Genomic DNA, 14,905 nt, shown 5'->3' with positions numbered 1-14,905 from the left:
ATTGTTCACCATGCTCACAGTAGGATCCTACCCTGGAGTTTCTGGTTAAATTGGCTGAGGGTGGGATGGGGTATTGGTATATTTTAAAATCCCCTCACCTGCAGACTACCATGCCGGGTTGACTTCTAGCTTCTGCTCGAGGATACAAGCCAACTCCATGCAGCTCCTTGGGCTGGACACAGTCTAGAGACCACAGAAGAGAGGATGTGATGTATCAGCTCTGCTAAAATGGACCAATGAACTCAGTAGGGCTGTACCTGAGGCAGCAGGTTTCCTCCGCCCTGCCCTTCTCAACCTATGCTAATACTAGGCTGCTGACTGGGGACCCTATGCCCAGCCAGATAGTGTGCACACAGGGGTGGGCCTGCCAACTGGCTCAGCAGTTGAAACTAGCTGCAGATGGGGCAGCTTTCTCTGAGAGTTGCAAAACATCCTTGGGCTGGATGGCCGCCTTCACTCTGCAGTGTGGAAAGGCGGAGAGAGCAGTATAAGACCCATCTTGTCCTACTCCCTCCCACAGGCTGGCTGCTCTCCTGGAAGTCCCCTGGCCACTAAGCCAGGGGGCCTCCATCACACAAAATTAGTGTCAGAAGCTCTAACTCACCCCCACCTGCCCCCGACCAACAGGCCGGGCCAGGACAGCGGATGGGTGGACAGGGTACGGTCATGGGAGAGCTGGCTCTCAGAGTGGCTGCTAGGGAGGAAAGTCCATGCCCAGCCAACTCCACATCCAGTCCAGATGACCCACCCCTCAGCTGCCCCTGCCTCCTCCCTCCACATGAACTCACACATATTACACACTCACACAGCACACAAGACAAATCACACACACACATCCTCCAACTCTCCTCAGCTACCCCCACCTCCCTCCCATGTGAGCTCACACATGTGTAATATACACACCGCACACACTCACATGCATGCACGCGCACACACACCCTATGCTAATGCTGCTGGCCCCTGTGTATGCCCTGGTCCCACAGCTCAATGCATTTTCAATAGAGAGACTCAGATTCATAGTTTTATTGTCTCCAGGGTTTGAAACCTGTCCGTGTAACTGGACACAAAGAAGGATGGGGCCAGGGGCCAGGAAATAGGTGTCCCACATAGGACCACTCAACTACAGCTGAGACACATTTCCTTCACCTCCAAGACACCATGTAGGAGACAGGCATGGGGGCCTGACTGAAGCCCTACATGGTGAGCAGGCATTTCCTCTGAACTCTGAGCCCCTGCTCCCTGTGAAGCAGGTGAGTCTGGCTGTCTTACCATAGCCTGAGGTGAGGACAAGGACACAAGATGGGAGCTAGTTGGCACCACTCCCCTCACTCTTAGGCTCCCTTTGTCTTCAGAGGGGTTTCCTAGAATGCAAGGGCCCCATGAACTCAGAGGGAGGTGGCAGCCATCTTGTGGCTGGAAAGGGAGCATACCTGGGGAGCTTGAGTCTCTATAAAGGAGGAGGAAGAGGCCAGGGGTATGCTGGAGATGACTTGGAGGAGGTGCTGGAAGCAGCTGTCCAAGCCAGGGCTACAGCTTCAGTGGTACCTCTCCCCTTCCTTCCATCCCCCAGGACATCAGGTTTCCTCTCAAGGTCAAACAGGCAGGTGGGAAGGGATCCTTCTGGAGGCCAAGTTTCATTTCCACCAACTCCTCCCCTTCCAGGTGAGGGGACCCCAGTTTGTCTAAACTTCTGTTGGGGTTCCCAGCTCAGCACCTCCCAGAATAGCCAGTGGAGGCTCCTTGCCCTCTAGGAAGGCCATGGTGCCCTGATTTTGGCTCCTGAGGGCCAGCTGTAGGGGTGTGCAGCCTACTCCATCCTGGACATCCAGCTGGGCACCAGCCTTGACCAGAACTTTGAGGATAGCCTTGTTACCTTGGAGAGCAGCCAGGTGGGCAGGTGTCCATCCCACCTTATTGTGGGCACAGACATCTGAATGGTGCTCCAGGAGGTTGATGACGCCCAGGAAGGCACCCCTCTGGACCACCAGGTGGAGGGGTGTCCAGCCCGACTGCTCAGTAGCACTGGGGTCAGCCCCGCACTGCAGCAGTGCTAACACCACTACCTCCTCCCTGTAGCAGACAGCCAGGTGCAGGGGTGTCCAGTTCATACCTCCAAGAGCACCCAAGTTTGCATGGTTCTCAGCCAGCAGGTGGATGATCTCCAGGTGGCCCTTGTAGGTGGCTAGATGCAGGGGTGTCCAGCCCTGGTGGGTGGGAAGCTCAAGGCTGGCCCCATGCCTGAGCAGCATCTTGCAGATGAGGTACTTGCCCCTGGTGGCAGCAATATGCAGTGGGCCATAGCCATTTTCATCAAGGGCGTCAGGGGCCACCCCACTCTTCAGCAGGTGTTGGATGGCCCTCAGTTTGCCCTGCTCTACTGCCAGGTGCAGGGCTGTCTGCAGGTTTCTCTGCTGAGCATCCAGCTCAGCCCCCTGTCCTGTCAACAGCTTGACCAGACCGACATGGCCAACGTAGGCAGCCACGTGCAGGGGAGTCCTCCCCTCAACCTCACGTAGGTTGGAGTCAGCTTGACGGGAGACCAAAATCCGTGCCACATTCTCAAAATTGTTCTGTGTGGCCAGGTGGAGTGGGGTCCAGCCCTCATGCTCCTGAGCATCCACGAGAGCCCCATGGTCCAGGAGCAGATGGGCAATGCGGTCATCCCCATCCTGGGCTGCAAAGTGCAGTGGGGCCCAGCCATCATCATCCACCAGGTTGGCATCAGCACCATGTGCCAGGAGCAGAGCGCAGAGGTCAGGCTGCTGGTCCTGGGCGGCAATGAGGAGAGGTGGGTAGCCAGAGGCTGTCTGGCAGTCCACATCAACCTCGAGTGCCAGGAGCAGCCTCACCTGCTCCACACTTCCCTGGGCCACCAGGAAGTGGAGGGGAGTGACCTTGTTCTCATAGATGGGCAGCAGTTCCTCATCCGTTGGATCCAAACTCTTGCTATCAGAGAGTTGCAGGACCCTCTTCAAGTAGTCTCCTGAGTCTGTTGGAAGAAGATATTGAAAAAAGAGGTCTTTGATCTGTCCAGAAGTCATCTTGGCCATCCCCCTGCCTCTTGGAGGTACTATCTGGGAGCAGAGTAGAGAGGTGAGGGCTATCTCTTCCTGGTATCAAGGACCTCTGCATTCTTCCCTGTCACTCACTGTTAGATTTCCAGGTTTTGTTTTGTTTTCACTTTTTGTCTTGAAGAGCTGAGCCTGCAGTTCTCCTCTTGCATAGAGGAGTTCAGAGAGCCAGAGCTGGGGAGGCCTGGGTGCAAACCCTCACCCTTAACATCTCCCGACCTCAGCCTGTTCTCTGCCTCTTTGAGCCTCTGTGTTTGGTTCAGTGATGAAGAATGCTCAGCTCATTCTACAGTGTGAGGACAAGTTAGGGACATAAGAACTGGCAGGGAATGGGCTTGCAGGAGGTAAGTCCATCCAATTAGAAATATATCTGTGGTTGGACCTGTATGATCTAAAGCCCCTCTGAGGTCTTCAGGCCTCACTTCCTCCTGCTCTACCTAGTGGCCTATTATAATCAAGAACAACCATGATCACTGCCCAGGCCCAAACCTCTCATTTGTCTGGGTGGACACCATGGATCTGTAGTTATCTATAATTTTTTCAATCTCCCAAGTAATTCTGCAGCCCATGCTGAGAACCAGGGCTCTATCTCTTGGGTCAGGAATGGGGGAATCTGGTCTTGCCAAGACTCAGACCTGAAGGGGAAGCAAAGCCAGGAATCCCAGGGCATGTGTGTTTCACCACCGTGCAGCTAGGATCTGGAGAGGGCCCTTCCACCCTGGATATGTGACAGGCCTGGGGTGAGGGCATTAGGGAGGATGGGAAAGGGTCTGATTGGATTCCACTTTCTCCTCTCTCTGAATTCTGCTCCCACCATAGCACCCTGACTCACCGCTATCTGTTAGCTCCTGGCTGACCTCCTTGTGGACCTGGGGAGGCAGAACCGGCAGATACAGGCGGATGAGCAGGGCAGTTCTCACTGTGTCATCCTCCCTCCTTCCCTCTCTCCAATGCTCCCTGTCACCATCCAGCATGCACATCCCACCATGATCTGGGTGACTCTCCTTCTAAGCTATTACTCCCCCAGCTGTTCCCAGAAGCAAACACTACGTAGAGGAGATCTGCCCAGAAAAAGGAGGCCCAGGGTCTGTCATTCCCTTGGGGCCACATGAACTACAGGATAGATCTGGGGTTCAGCAAGGAGTCCCCTGCTAGCTCTCAGAGAGGACCAAGAGAGCAGAGAGATGATGCAGATGCCCATAGTGCGACACCTTAGGAGATCAGTGCCCTCCGTCTGTAAGCCCTCTACATGTGAGAGGGGTTGTGTCCTTCCCAAGGGTTCTGAGCCATGGCACCACTAGCCCTTGCAGCGCCTTCATGCAAATTAGAAAATGTTGTTCCCTCTGGATATAGGCAGCCCCCAGCTGGGCTCATGGCCTGGTGAGCAGAGTGGGGTTGGCTTTTAGTCTCCACTTTCCCATCCAGCCTGGTGACCTTGTGAAGGACCCAGCCTCTGCACACATGCCCTGCCAGAGACCCTGGAGGTCCACAGTGGGCTCCAGGCAGCACAGGAGTGGGCTTTCACAGTGTGTGCACCCACCTCTTGGGGCTGGTGCAGTGATGGCTTACAGGACACCTTCCTGGCCAGGGTCTCACTCTTGGGGTCTGTCACAGAGGTCTGGAGCAGGGACAGTAGCATGTCTGTCTCGATTGTGATGTCTGCTCCGCAAAGGAGAGAGAGAAAGGAGGCAACGTTAGCCAGCAGTCCTGTCCCATTTTACATACTCTGATGTTTCCTGTGTCCCCAAAAGCCCATCCCTGGGTTCATGTATGTCCACATATGCACACAAGGAGGCAGGGTCCCAGTATGGCTTGGCAAGGACACATTTGGCAGGTCACTGACCTTGGGGATCAATCCTTTTCCATTAAAGTAGGGGGCAGGCCCAGGTGATCTCTAAGGTGCTCACACATGGACTAGATAATTTCATTGTCCCTTCCAGGCCAGTGACCTCATGTTATGGGATGTTTTCAAGGATGCTGTACCCCTGAAAGGACCCAGGACTGGCTGGAGGGCCCAGCAGCAGGCCAGGTTCACAGGTTGCAGCTTCTGCCACCTTCTGTAGGTATACACCTGAGCACCCACTGAACAGACCTCTGTCCTCAGCTATCCTGGTCCTGTGATGCAGATTCTGCCTCAGAAATCTCTCCAGGCACTAGTCCCATGGGTATCTGCACCGCTCTCAGGAATGGGCTGGGGCCCCGTCGTCCACCCTCCTCTTCCCACCCTCGACCTCCCCTAGGCCCTAGACAGGGAAGGCTACAGGAACACCAAGAAACCATGGCCTCTTCTTGGGGTCCTGGTCCCAGCAGCGCCTCATCAGGTCCACCATCTGCTGGGCCTCGCCTGGCCATCATCAGAGACAGGCTGCAGGGAGAGCCGCATACCCGCAGCCACTCTGATGATGACAGTCATCATGTTGAGTCCTGTGAGAGGAGTCCCAGGCTGAGCAGGTGCTAGGATGCAGGGGCAGAGGGGTCTGGCAGGAGTGTGGGGGCTAAGAGGACCCCAACACAGTGTGCACTCAGGAGGGGCTCTATAAATGCTCGGTGAGTAAACAGCTAGATTTGGGACCCACTTGAGTCTCTGACTTGAGCATCTCAGTCTCTAGTCTAGCTCTAGCCCCCTTCCAGGTGAAGACTGGACATGACCCCAACTGCAGGCTTCTGCCGTCCAAAGGCAGCATGGAGAACGCACAGGCCAGGCGGAAGGCTTTGGCTCTCCATCTGGCAAGGCTGTCCACATTTCCTCACAAGCTCTCACCTGCATCTGGGTGGCAGGGGTGGGGGAATGGCCAGCAAGAGCACCTTGGGGACAAGGGACTTGGGGCCGCCAAACAAGCCCTGGGCTCACTTTTACTATCACGTGAGCTCTAGATACAAGGGGGCAGAAGGAAGGAGAGCGAGGTGGGAATCCTTGAAGGGCATTTGGTTTCCCAACACAAACCTGTGGCTTATTCTGCCCTCACTAACCTCAGACCTCCCACAGCCCCTTCCAGGACCCCAGCTGAGGGGACAGCCTCTGCCCCAGACACAAAGCCACAGCCATCTCTACCTGAATATGGTTTCTTCTGAGTGAGGGGCTCCCAGATGACAATCCCAAAGCTGTGATGAGGAAAATGTTCCCTGAGAGACTGGGGAAACCACCATCACCCCAGCCAGGACCCATGGACCCCACAATCCCAAATAAGGCCTCTCCAGCCAGGGTCCTCCCAACCCTCCCCTTCCACCAGGGCAGGGAGGCCCCAGACTCATCCCTATCCCACCCTATCCATCGGCTATGAGGACCAGGTGGGGTGGTGGCAAAAAGCTGCCTCCTGGGTATGTGACGAGGAGCCCAGTCACCCACTCACCTATACACATTCGTACTTGGGCCCCACAGCCTTGTTACTGTCCAGGAACATCTCAGGGGGGGATATAGCTGAGCATGCCCCACAGAGCCGACCTCTCGATGCACTGCATCTGGGTCGACCGTTCCATCCACTTGGACTGACCAAAGTCTGAAATCTGGGAGAAAGCCAGGTGGCAGGGATGGGTCGTGATAGAGCCATGTCTCTAGGAGCTGGCTTTGGTTTCTCATCCTCCTACTAGCTTCCTGTTCCAGAATAGGTCCTCTCCTACACTGTCTCTCTGCTCTACCACTACCACCAGGATGGTCTTGGACAGGTTACTTATCTTCTCAGAGCCTCCGTTTCCTCATCGGTAAAATGGAAATAATATGAATTCTTAACTCAGAGGGCTGGTACAGGATTAAATTTGCTTGTATGCAAAAGCACTCAGAGCATATCAGGAGCTCTTGGCAGGTCCTGCCATTTTCCAGAGGGACAATTTATAGTCATCACCTTTAGTGATCTTCTGTCCATCATGGCTCTCCTGGCCCTGAAACACTTAGGCCACGAATGTTGATCCCCTTTGCTCCCCACCATGGGGTCTTTCACTCACAGATTGTCCATTCATTGAGATTCAATCAGAAGAGAACCTGAGATACCCCTCCACACACTCATGAAGTGAGGTCCAGCAGGCAGCATAAATGAAAGCTCTGTTGGCCAGCAGCAACAAGTCAGGAAGCAGAGGAGTTTGCAGGCTGAGGAGGCAGCCCGTTCTACAGGAAAGACCACAGAAAGCACGTATCAAAGCCTCCCATTTACTCTGGGTGCTTTTTTTTTTTTTGTATGTTTATCTTCCCCAGCAGATTTTGAGCCTCTGGAGGATTGATATTATGCCTCATGCTTCTGTTTCAAAATATCATCTATTGCCATTTTGAATATGAAAGTAATATATATATATATATATATATATATATACCTTATAAGAAACCTTGGGAATACAGAGAGCTAGAAGAAAGAAAATACATCACCAGTAACTCAACCATGCAGACTTGGCCTCTGTAAATCTTTTAGTATTTTATAACACATTTTCAGGGTGGGTGTTTCTTTCCCTTTCTCTCCTCCTGCTCCCTCTTCCTCCCCTCTCTCTCACCATCAGATGGCACATGAAGCCCGAGCACTTCCTGTGTTTTTATTCTCCTGAAGGATGCTTTTTAATGGTTGTGCAGAATTCCATTTTATGGACGAACTATAATTATTCCTCCTTGTGCTCCCCACAACACATTGCCATGCATCACACAATACATCTTTGTTGAAGCAAACTGAAGTCAAGACTTAAGGGAAGGCCTCACAAAATAAGCATCTGCAAACCCTCTCCTTCCTCTCACTGTATGCACCCGCGGAACAGTAAATATGCAAATTGTTACAGGCTGTTTGGGGCTTGTGGGGATAGGGATTAAGGAGAAATGGCTTTTTTAAAAGCACAGTATTTGCAAAACTTGATGGCACTGCAATCAGACGCTGCTGGAGATGTGCTCACAGGGCCTCCCTGGGAAGCCAGCATGAGCCTGACCTCCAGGAGAACTCTCCCGGCACCTGAGCAGGCTGGCTACTAGGTTTCTCCTGTTCTCGTCCTTACTTCCCCCTACTCTTCCAGCTATCTCTTCCCCAGATCTGTGATATTTTTGCTGTCTCTTCTCTTCCTCTTGGATTCACAGGAACTAGAATGACATTTGTGGTGAAGTGTGGGATCTGGGGGTTCCACTCTCCTGACTCCAAAATCCCAGCTTCACCACTAGTTAGATCTGCCTGACCTCGGGGAAGTGAATTCTCAGAGCCTCAGTTTCTAAACTGTAAAATGGGAATAAATCCGGCCTTGCACAATTCCCATTCATGCCCAGACCTCTTGAAAGAGCTGCTGCTATCTCACCTCTGGTGTCCGTACTTCAGTGAACACATGCCGCCTCACGTACTGACAGATTTCTAGCTCTCGGTTGACTGTTCAGATGTCTTGCCCCCTTTTTAAAACTCTCTCCCCTCAGCCATGGGTCTACCTCCTCCTGGGTTTCTCCCCCTTATTCTGGTCCCTCCCTCTGTTTCCTTCGCAGGCTCAGAGGACTTGGCCACTGAACTGGAGTTTAGACATTCTTCTCTTCTCACTGTAGTTTCTCCAGTCAACCTTGACCTTGACATCTCTGATGGGACATATTATACTGAGTGTGTCTAGAGCTGAACTCCTGATTCTCCCTAAAACCTGCCCTTCCCTCGGCCTTCCTCATCTCAGTGAACAGGGTCTCCAACCTCTGATTCTCTGCGAAGCCCCTGGCTGCTTCTGGACTCTTCTCTCACTCCCATGCCTGGGCCCTTGGCAAGTCTTCTCAGCTCTGTTTTCCAAATTCAGCAAAAGTCTGACTGCTCCTCACCACCTCTGCCCATTTGCATCTTGGCTCAAGCTTCCTGCTTTTCCCTCTTCCCCATTACAGTCTATAGGGTAGCATGTCACGACCTTGCTAAGGGCCCTCCAATGGCTCTCTTCTCCTTCACAGTAAAAGCCTAAGTTCTTACAATTGACAAAGCCCTCCATGATCTGCCCCATTCTCCAGTCTTACATCACTGACATCATCTCCTAAGCACTCCTTTTCTCACTCTGCTCCTGCCACATGGGCCTTCTGCTGTCCTGCCCTCATGTCAAGCATGTTCCCACCCCGGGACCTTTGCATGTGCCCTTTCCTCTGCCTAGAACACTTACCTCTACCACGTGATTACTCCTTCATCTGCTTCAAATATCTACTCAAATGGCACCCGACTAGTAAATATTTCACAAACAAGTCTATATAAAATAGCAAGTCTATATAAAATGCCCCAATCCCTTCATACATAGCTGGTCTCTAAATTAATATTTCTAAACTGAATGTATTCTTAGAAGATCAGACCACTCGACTCTCTTTAGATATTTTAATCAAGAAAATGGTCCAAAGTGCTATAGATAAACATTTTATATGTTTATTGTTTTGGTCTTGTTTGTTTATTGTCTTCCTCCATTAGATTATAAACTCCACAGGGCAAGGACTTGGTTTTGTCCACTTAGTGCCGCGAATGAATGAATCTCATCCCTGCCCCAGCTTCGGTCTCCACCAAAAACAAACCTTAGTATTGTAGCTGCCATCTTTTCTCTGAAGCTTACTTGGTGACTCTTCTTGGCTCTTTAAAGTGGCTTTACGTTCATCAAGTATAACGCTGGACTTGGGGTCCTCCTTCCCAACCTGGGCCTCTTTTCACATTTCCTTTTTGTCAATGACACTGCTCAGTAAATATTTACTGAACAGTAATGATGTGGCAGACCCCAGGGGTGGAGCAGTGGACCAAAGACAGGCGACCCCACCCCCGCATCACAGAATTGGTGGTCCTGGGGACCTCTGCTCCCTTGGCAGGTCGAACATCACATGCACCTGACAACCCTCTTCCTCAGGGTGCCCCCCACAGCCCACCCAGCACCTTGCAGGGATGGTCTTACCTCCTACATATTGCTTAGTCCACTCCTTTCCCCATCTCTGTCACCAGTGCTCCTGTTTGGGCCCCATCACCTTTTGCCTGAACGAGGACAACAGTCTCCTATCTGGGCCAGCCTCGCTCCACCCCATTCTCCACACAGAGGCCTGGTTGATTCCCCGGCCACCGCCCCTCCTGGGGGAAAGCTCCTTCGTCCCCACACCAGCCACAATGGCCTTGTTCCCGTCCTCGCTCTTACACGACCCTCTGCGGCCTGTTCTTGGAAAACCTCCTCGCCTGCTTGCCTCTTACTCATTCTTCACATTTCAGCTGGGGTGACGTCCTTGGGAGGGACATTAACTTCCTCTGAGCTCAGTCAAACATTCTGTCAGTGTATCTGAGGGTGGCAAAGCTCTCTTCCTACATGTCTCACAGTCACAATTTACGTGTACACATGGGGTTACCAGGTGGCTGTCCTTCTCCCTCCAGCCTGTGAGCTCTAGGAGAGCAGGGACACATCTGTCACAGTCATCACTACCTGCCAGAGTCCAGTACAGTGTCTGACACGTAGTCAATAAGCAGAGTGCAATAAGTGTTTGCAAATTGTTTGACCAGATGGAAGAAGGACCCAGCACAGCAATGCTACGATTCCAGTGGAGCATGTCACAGTCAGCAGCCATTAGTCACCACTGGTCCCTTACCCCTTTCCACTGGGAATCCTTGGAACTTGGGGGAAAAACTCAGCTGGAGGTATCATCGTTGTGTAACCGTGTTGTCACATTGAAGCCATCCATTTCCTTTTGTTCTTTATTTCAAAGGTTATAAATGATTTGGACAAATCCGAGAACCATCTCGCCCTATCCAGAAACCAACAGGTGGAGGTGGGAGGGAGACAGTCTCACTTCTACTCTCCACGGGGTGGCTGAGGGTCTGCGAATTAGGGAAGTGTGTCTGGAGAGTTGGTGACCATAGAGAACATGACAATAGCACCCAAGTAAGAAACCTTCAGGCATCTATTGATGTCCCTGGACCTCTGGGAGGAGGACATGGCTTTTGTGCTGAGACTTAACACTGCAAGTGCCCCCTGCGTGGTGACAGGGTGGAGGCACACAGCGTGTGCACGTGAACCCAATGGGAACAGACAGTGGGAAAGAGATGGTAAGGGAGGCATGCAGACTGTAGCAGTGGAGTGGTGCATGTGACAAAAGCCAGGGACAAAAAATGGACAGAGATCCTAGCACCTCATACTTGACCTTCCAGCAGGACCTGAATGAAAGCCAGTCAATGACCTGCACAGGCTACCAGACCAGCAGACTGAGCACTCTCCGGCCCCCAAGTCTCCCCAGTCCCATGCAGCTGGGCAGGACCCAACCCAGATGGCCATGGGGAAAGAATGTGCTACACCTCTCAAGAAGCCCAGTCTAGCCCTGAGAGTGTGGGTGGGGTGGAGGGTGCCAGGGGTTGCCAAGAGCAGGCATGGTGCCCCAGGGGGAGGAAGCAGGACAAGTTTGAGAAGTCAGGTGAGATAAAGGCTTTGGAGGGTAGTTCCTGCTTGCCTCTGACCTCTGCTGATTCCACAGACAGGCATCAGGTGCCTTCTTATTTCAGGGGCAAAGAAAGCCATGGCTGGGCCTGGGAAGCTCAGGTACCAGGTAGAACTTAGAAACACTGGGGACAACCCTAGCCTCAACCCCAGCCCATCCCTCTCTCAATGTTTCCTGGGTCAGAAGCTGGCCTGGCCTCAGTTTCTCCTCTGTGAAAGGAGAGGGGCAGGGTGGCAGGTTCCTGGTGGCCTCGTGCTGTAGGCAAGGGAAGCGCTTGATGGCATACTGGGTTCTCCAGTGCGTGTGTCAAGCTTGGAACATGTGACCAAAGCCACCGCTGGCTACTTGATGCCAGTCGTCCTCGAAGTCATCTCGGGTGAAGATGGTGAGCCTGCCCAGCTGCTGCTCCAGGGGGCTGGCGGCCATCAGGTCAGTCGGGCTGTACCAGCCTGGCCCTTCCCCATACTGCACACTCCTGGCAGCCTGGGTGGCTGAAGGAGCCAGGAGGCACCCTTCCTCAGTCTCAACCATCCATTGATTTTCCCCAGCTCTCAACCCCAGAGCTAGGGAGGGGTGCAGGGCAAGGACAGCATCCTGAAGCTAGAAGCAAAAGTACAGCCAGAGAAGTTGGCCCCATTTTATTTAGATTAGTGCTGAGTGGAGATTGGTTTACGTCTTCCCGTAACTCAGATGTAGAAGGTCTTTGAAGGGTTCAGGACTGTGCTAGGAGTCTCGTTGCGGAGCATGGAACTTAGACCCCACCCCTCCTCAGCAAGTATGGAGTACAAAAACTTAAAGGTCTGAATCTGTTTGTCGGCTGCTTTGATGCTTCTTTTGTTACTGTTGGGTTTTGTTTGTTTGTTTGGCATGTTAAAGGTCACCAAGGAGGGTCAGCAGGAAGGGTGTGGGTATGGGGTGGAACTGCTCTGCTGGGAGCTTCCCTTCTGGGTGATGCTCTTGACCCTGACCTCATAGGAATCAGACCCCTGGCCTGGGGCCACCATGGGGGAGGTGGGCTCCTTGGCCCCATTATCAGGGGTGGATAGCAGCTGGAACACGGCCAGGCCCTCTTCTGGAAGGAGGACTTCAGAGCAGTGTTGAGCTGTTGAGAATCTGGCCTGAGAGCTCAGAGCAGAGACTTGGGAGGGAGGGGAGAAAAAGTCCCTGTAGAGTCCAGACTTGGGTGCTGGACGGATAGGAAGCCATCCTGGTGGGTTAAGGTAATAGGATATGGAGGCAGCCCAGGGAAGCAGTAGTAACACATTATGATGGGCTCCTTTCTTTCTTTCAACTGTGTGCTTCCTCCCTCTGTCCTGGCCTCCTTTGTAAGTGGAAACTTACAGAGAAGGAGGTCCACCCTGGGGATGCAAGTTGAAGGGGAAGAGAGTTTCCTGGTGCTGCCAAGTGGGTCTGGAGACCAGGAAATGGCTCTCATCTCAGAAACCCTCAGAGCAGGGCCAATTAGATGTGCTTCTACAGACGGGTCTCCCCAGGGGCAGTGACAGAGTGAATCCTTGCCCAGAGGCAGTTGCTGCTGGGGGAACTATGGCAGGGCATGGCAAGGTTAGCTACCTCCCACCTCCAGCGGGACAGGTGGACTGAAGTCTACCAAGTTCAAGTTTTTGGAGCATATTACCAGAGGAGGAAATGTCTGGCCTTAAACCCAAACCTGTAGGGTCCCTGATGCATGCCACAAAACCACCAGAGTCCCAGGAACAGCAAGGGCATGACAAGTGAACGGAGACTTCTGGTGGAAACTAGAGAACTCGTTCTTTTGATAACATCTTATGAGCCGCCTCCAGGAAGAATTCTAGAAAGCAGATCAAAGACTGAAGATTGGGCCTGGAGACAGTTGTCATGGAGACCAATGATGGCCACTATTAACTCAGCATGAACTTGATTCTGGGATCAGTAGCAACTTACTGCAAGTGGTTTATAGACATATTGAAATCTACAACAATGTTCTGAGGTCAACATCTCCCTATTTACAAATGAGACAAATAGGCTGGAGGGCCTTCAGTTGTCAATGGTCACATAATTAGGAAGGGGTAGTTGATACTCAAACATAGTTCTCTTGGTTCCTGTGGAAATGGTCTGGTATAGGAGGAGACAGGGTGGGAGGGCAGAATTTTAGGAATATGGGGGAAAGTGGTGGTGGTGGAGGGGAGTCATGCTCCCTTGGAAGAGTGTGGAGGTGGTGCAATCGGAATCCAGAGCAGGACATATCCCAGAGACATTGTCAGAGGGAAGTCCCCAGCTTGCTTTAGCTGGAGCAAGGCAAAGCATGAAAAAACTTATTGCCACTGGAGCAGCCCTGCCTGTCCGTGAGGAGTCCATGGAGCTTGGAAGACAATAGAGGACATCAATGTTAGGGAGAGCAGGAGGTCAAGGTGAGGCCTTTTGCCTCTTGCTGAGTAGGTAAATGTGGAGACTGGAGAGGAAGACAGCTACCTGGCCCTGAGGGAGTCTGACTCAGGCCTCTCATCTCTGACATCAGCAAGATCCACTTAGGCCCTAGAGGAAATAGCAGGTGAACAATCTGCCTCCATTCAGCAGTTCCCCTTGGCCCAGCTACACCTGTAGCAGCTCTCCAGGAAGAGACAGAACACGGAACTACCAGCCGCTGTGTGCAGGGACTGTCACAGGAACATTGAAGGAAGGAAGCATTGTCCCTGGAGAAGGAGACATGCAGGACTCCAGGCAGGCTGCCATGGTCCCTCCATGAGTTCCTCACAGGGTGGAGGGGCAGGATCATGTAGAAGCCAGAGTGTTCTGCTGTCCCTCACCCCAGTTGGAACAGCCAGACAGTGGGTTCCAGCACTCCTGGGGCCTCTGAGGAATCAGAAAAAATCAAATATATCAAAGCATTTACCTACAGCAGCTGGGCCTGTGAGACTGGGTGGGTGCTCCTCCTCCTATCTTCTATCTTCTAAAATGGGCCAGGACAAAGCCTAGTGGTCTTTCAATAAGCTCCAGGAGTGTAAGGTCACAGAGGCAAAGAATTACTGGGTCCCTGAAGATTAAGTGGGGTGAGGTTGAGGGACTTGGTAAGGAGCAAGGTCAACTCAGAGACTGCCAACTTCTTTCCAGTGGTAGGACTGCTGAAGTGGCTGGGTCCTGCCAGTTTGGGAAGTCCACAGCCAGTGGGTAGGGAGAAGCCGGCTGCGGGAATGCAGCACCTTCAATTGCGCATGCTACTCCAGAGCAGGCATGGATAATGAGATGCTTGTGGCCTAGCTATGACCCACACACACCAGAAAGGACTGAAGACATGCTCTAGCCATGGGAGGTTTGCCTTAAGAGGCTCCTGAGGCCTTCCTAGTGACTGTTATCAATGCATTTTATTTTGAAAGATTGAGAATGGAAATTTTCTGGACTTGGAATTATTAAGTGAATTGTATATGCGAGTGTGTGATTCTCTTTTGGGAACCTAAATTTTCAGGCTGCCACTCCCAGACCAGTGAGCTGGTGGAGCCTT

General features: G+C 52.4%; 1 protein-coding gene across 1 annotated transcript; it reads right to left on the bottom strand.

Moving 5' to 3' along the window:
• Positions 1-1,682: 1,682 nt before the first annotated feature.
• Positions 1,683-11,853, bottom strand: Ankk1 (ankyrin repeat and kinase domain containing 1). The gene is given in 10 exon segments (XM_027930766.2): positions 1,683-2,989; positions 3,904-3,940; positions 4,612-4,730; positions 5,341-5,424; positions 5,427-5,495; positions 6,124-6,173; positions 6,414-6,481; positions 6,483-6,575; positions 10,348-10,421; positions 11,619-11,853. Coding segments are annotated over 10 exon segments (2,136 nt in total).
• Positions 11,854-14,905: the final 3,052 nt, after the last annotated feature.

This window comes from Marmota flaviventris, chromosome 9 (assembly GCF_047511675.1).
Source record: "Marmota flaviventris isolate mMarFla1 chromosome 9, mMarFla1.hap1, whole genome shotgun sequence".
NCBI lineage: Eukaryota > Metazoa > Chordata > Mammalia > Rodentia > Sciuridae > Marmota > Marmota flaviventris.
This window is presented reverse-complemented; position numbering and strand designations above follow the sequence as displayed.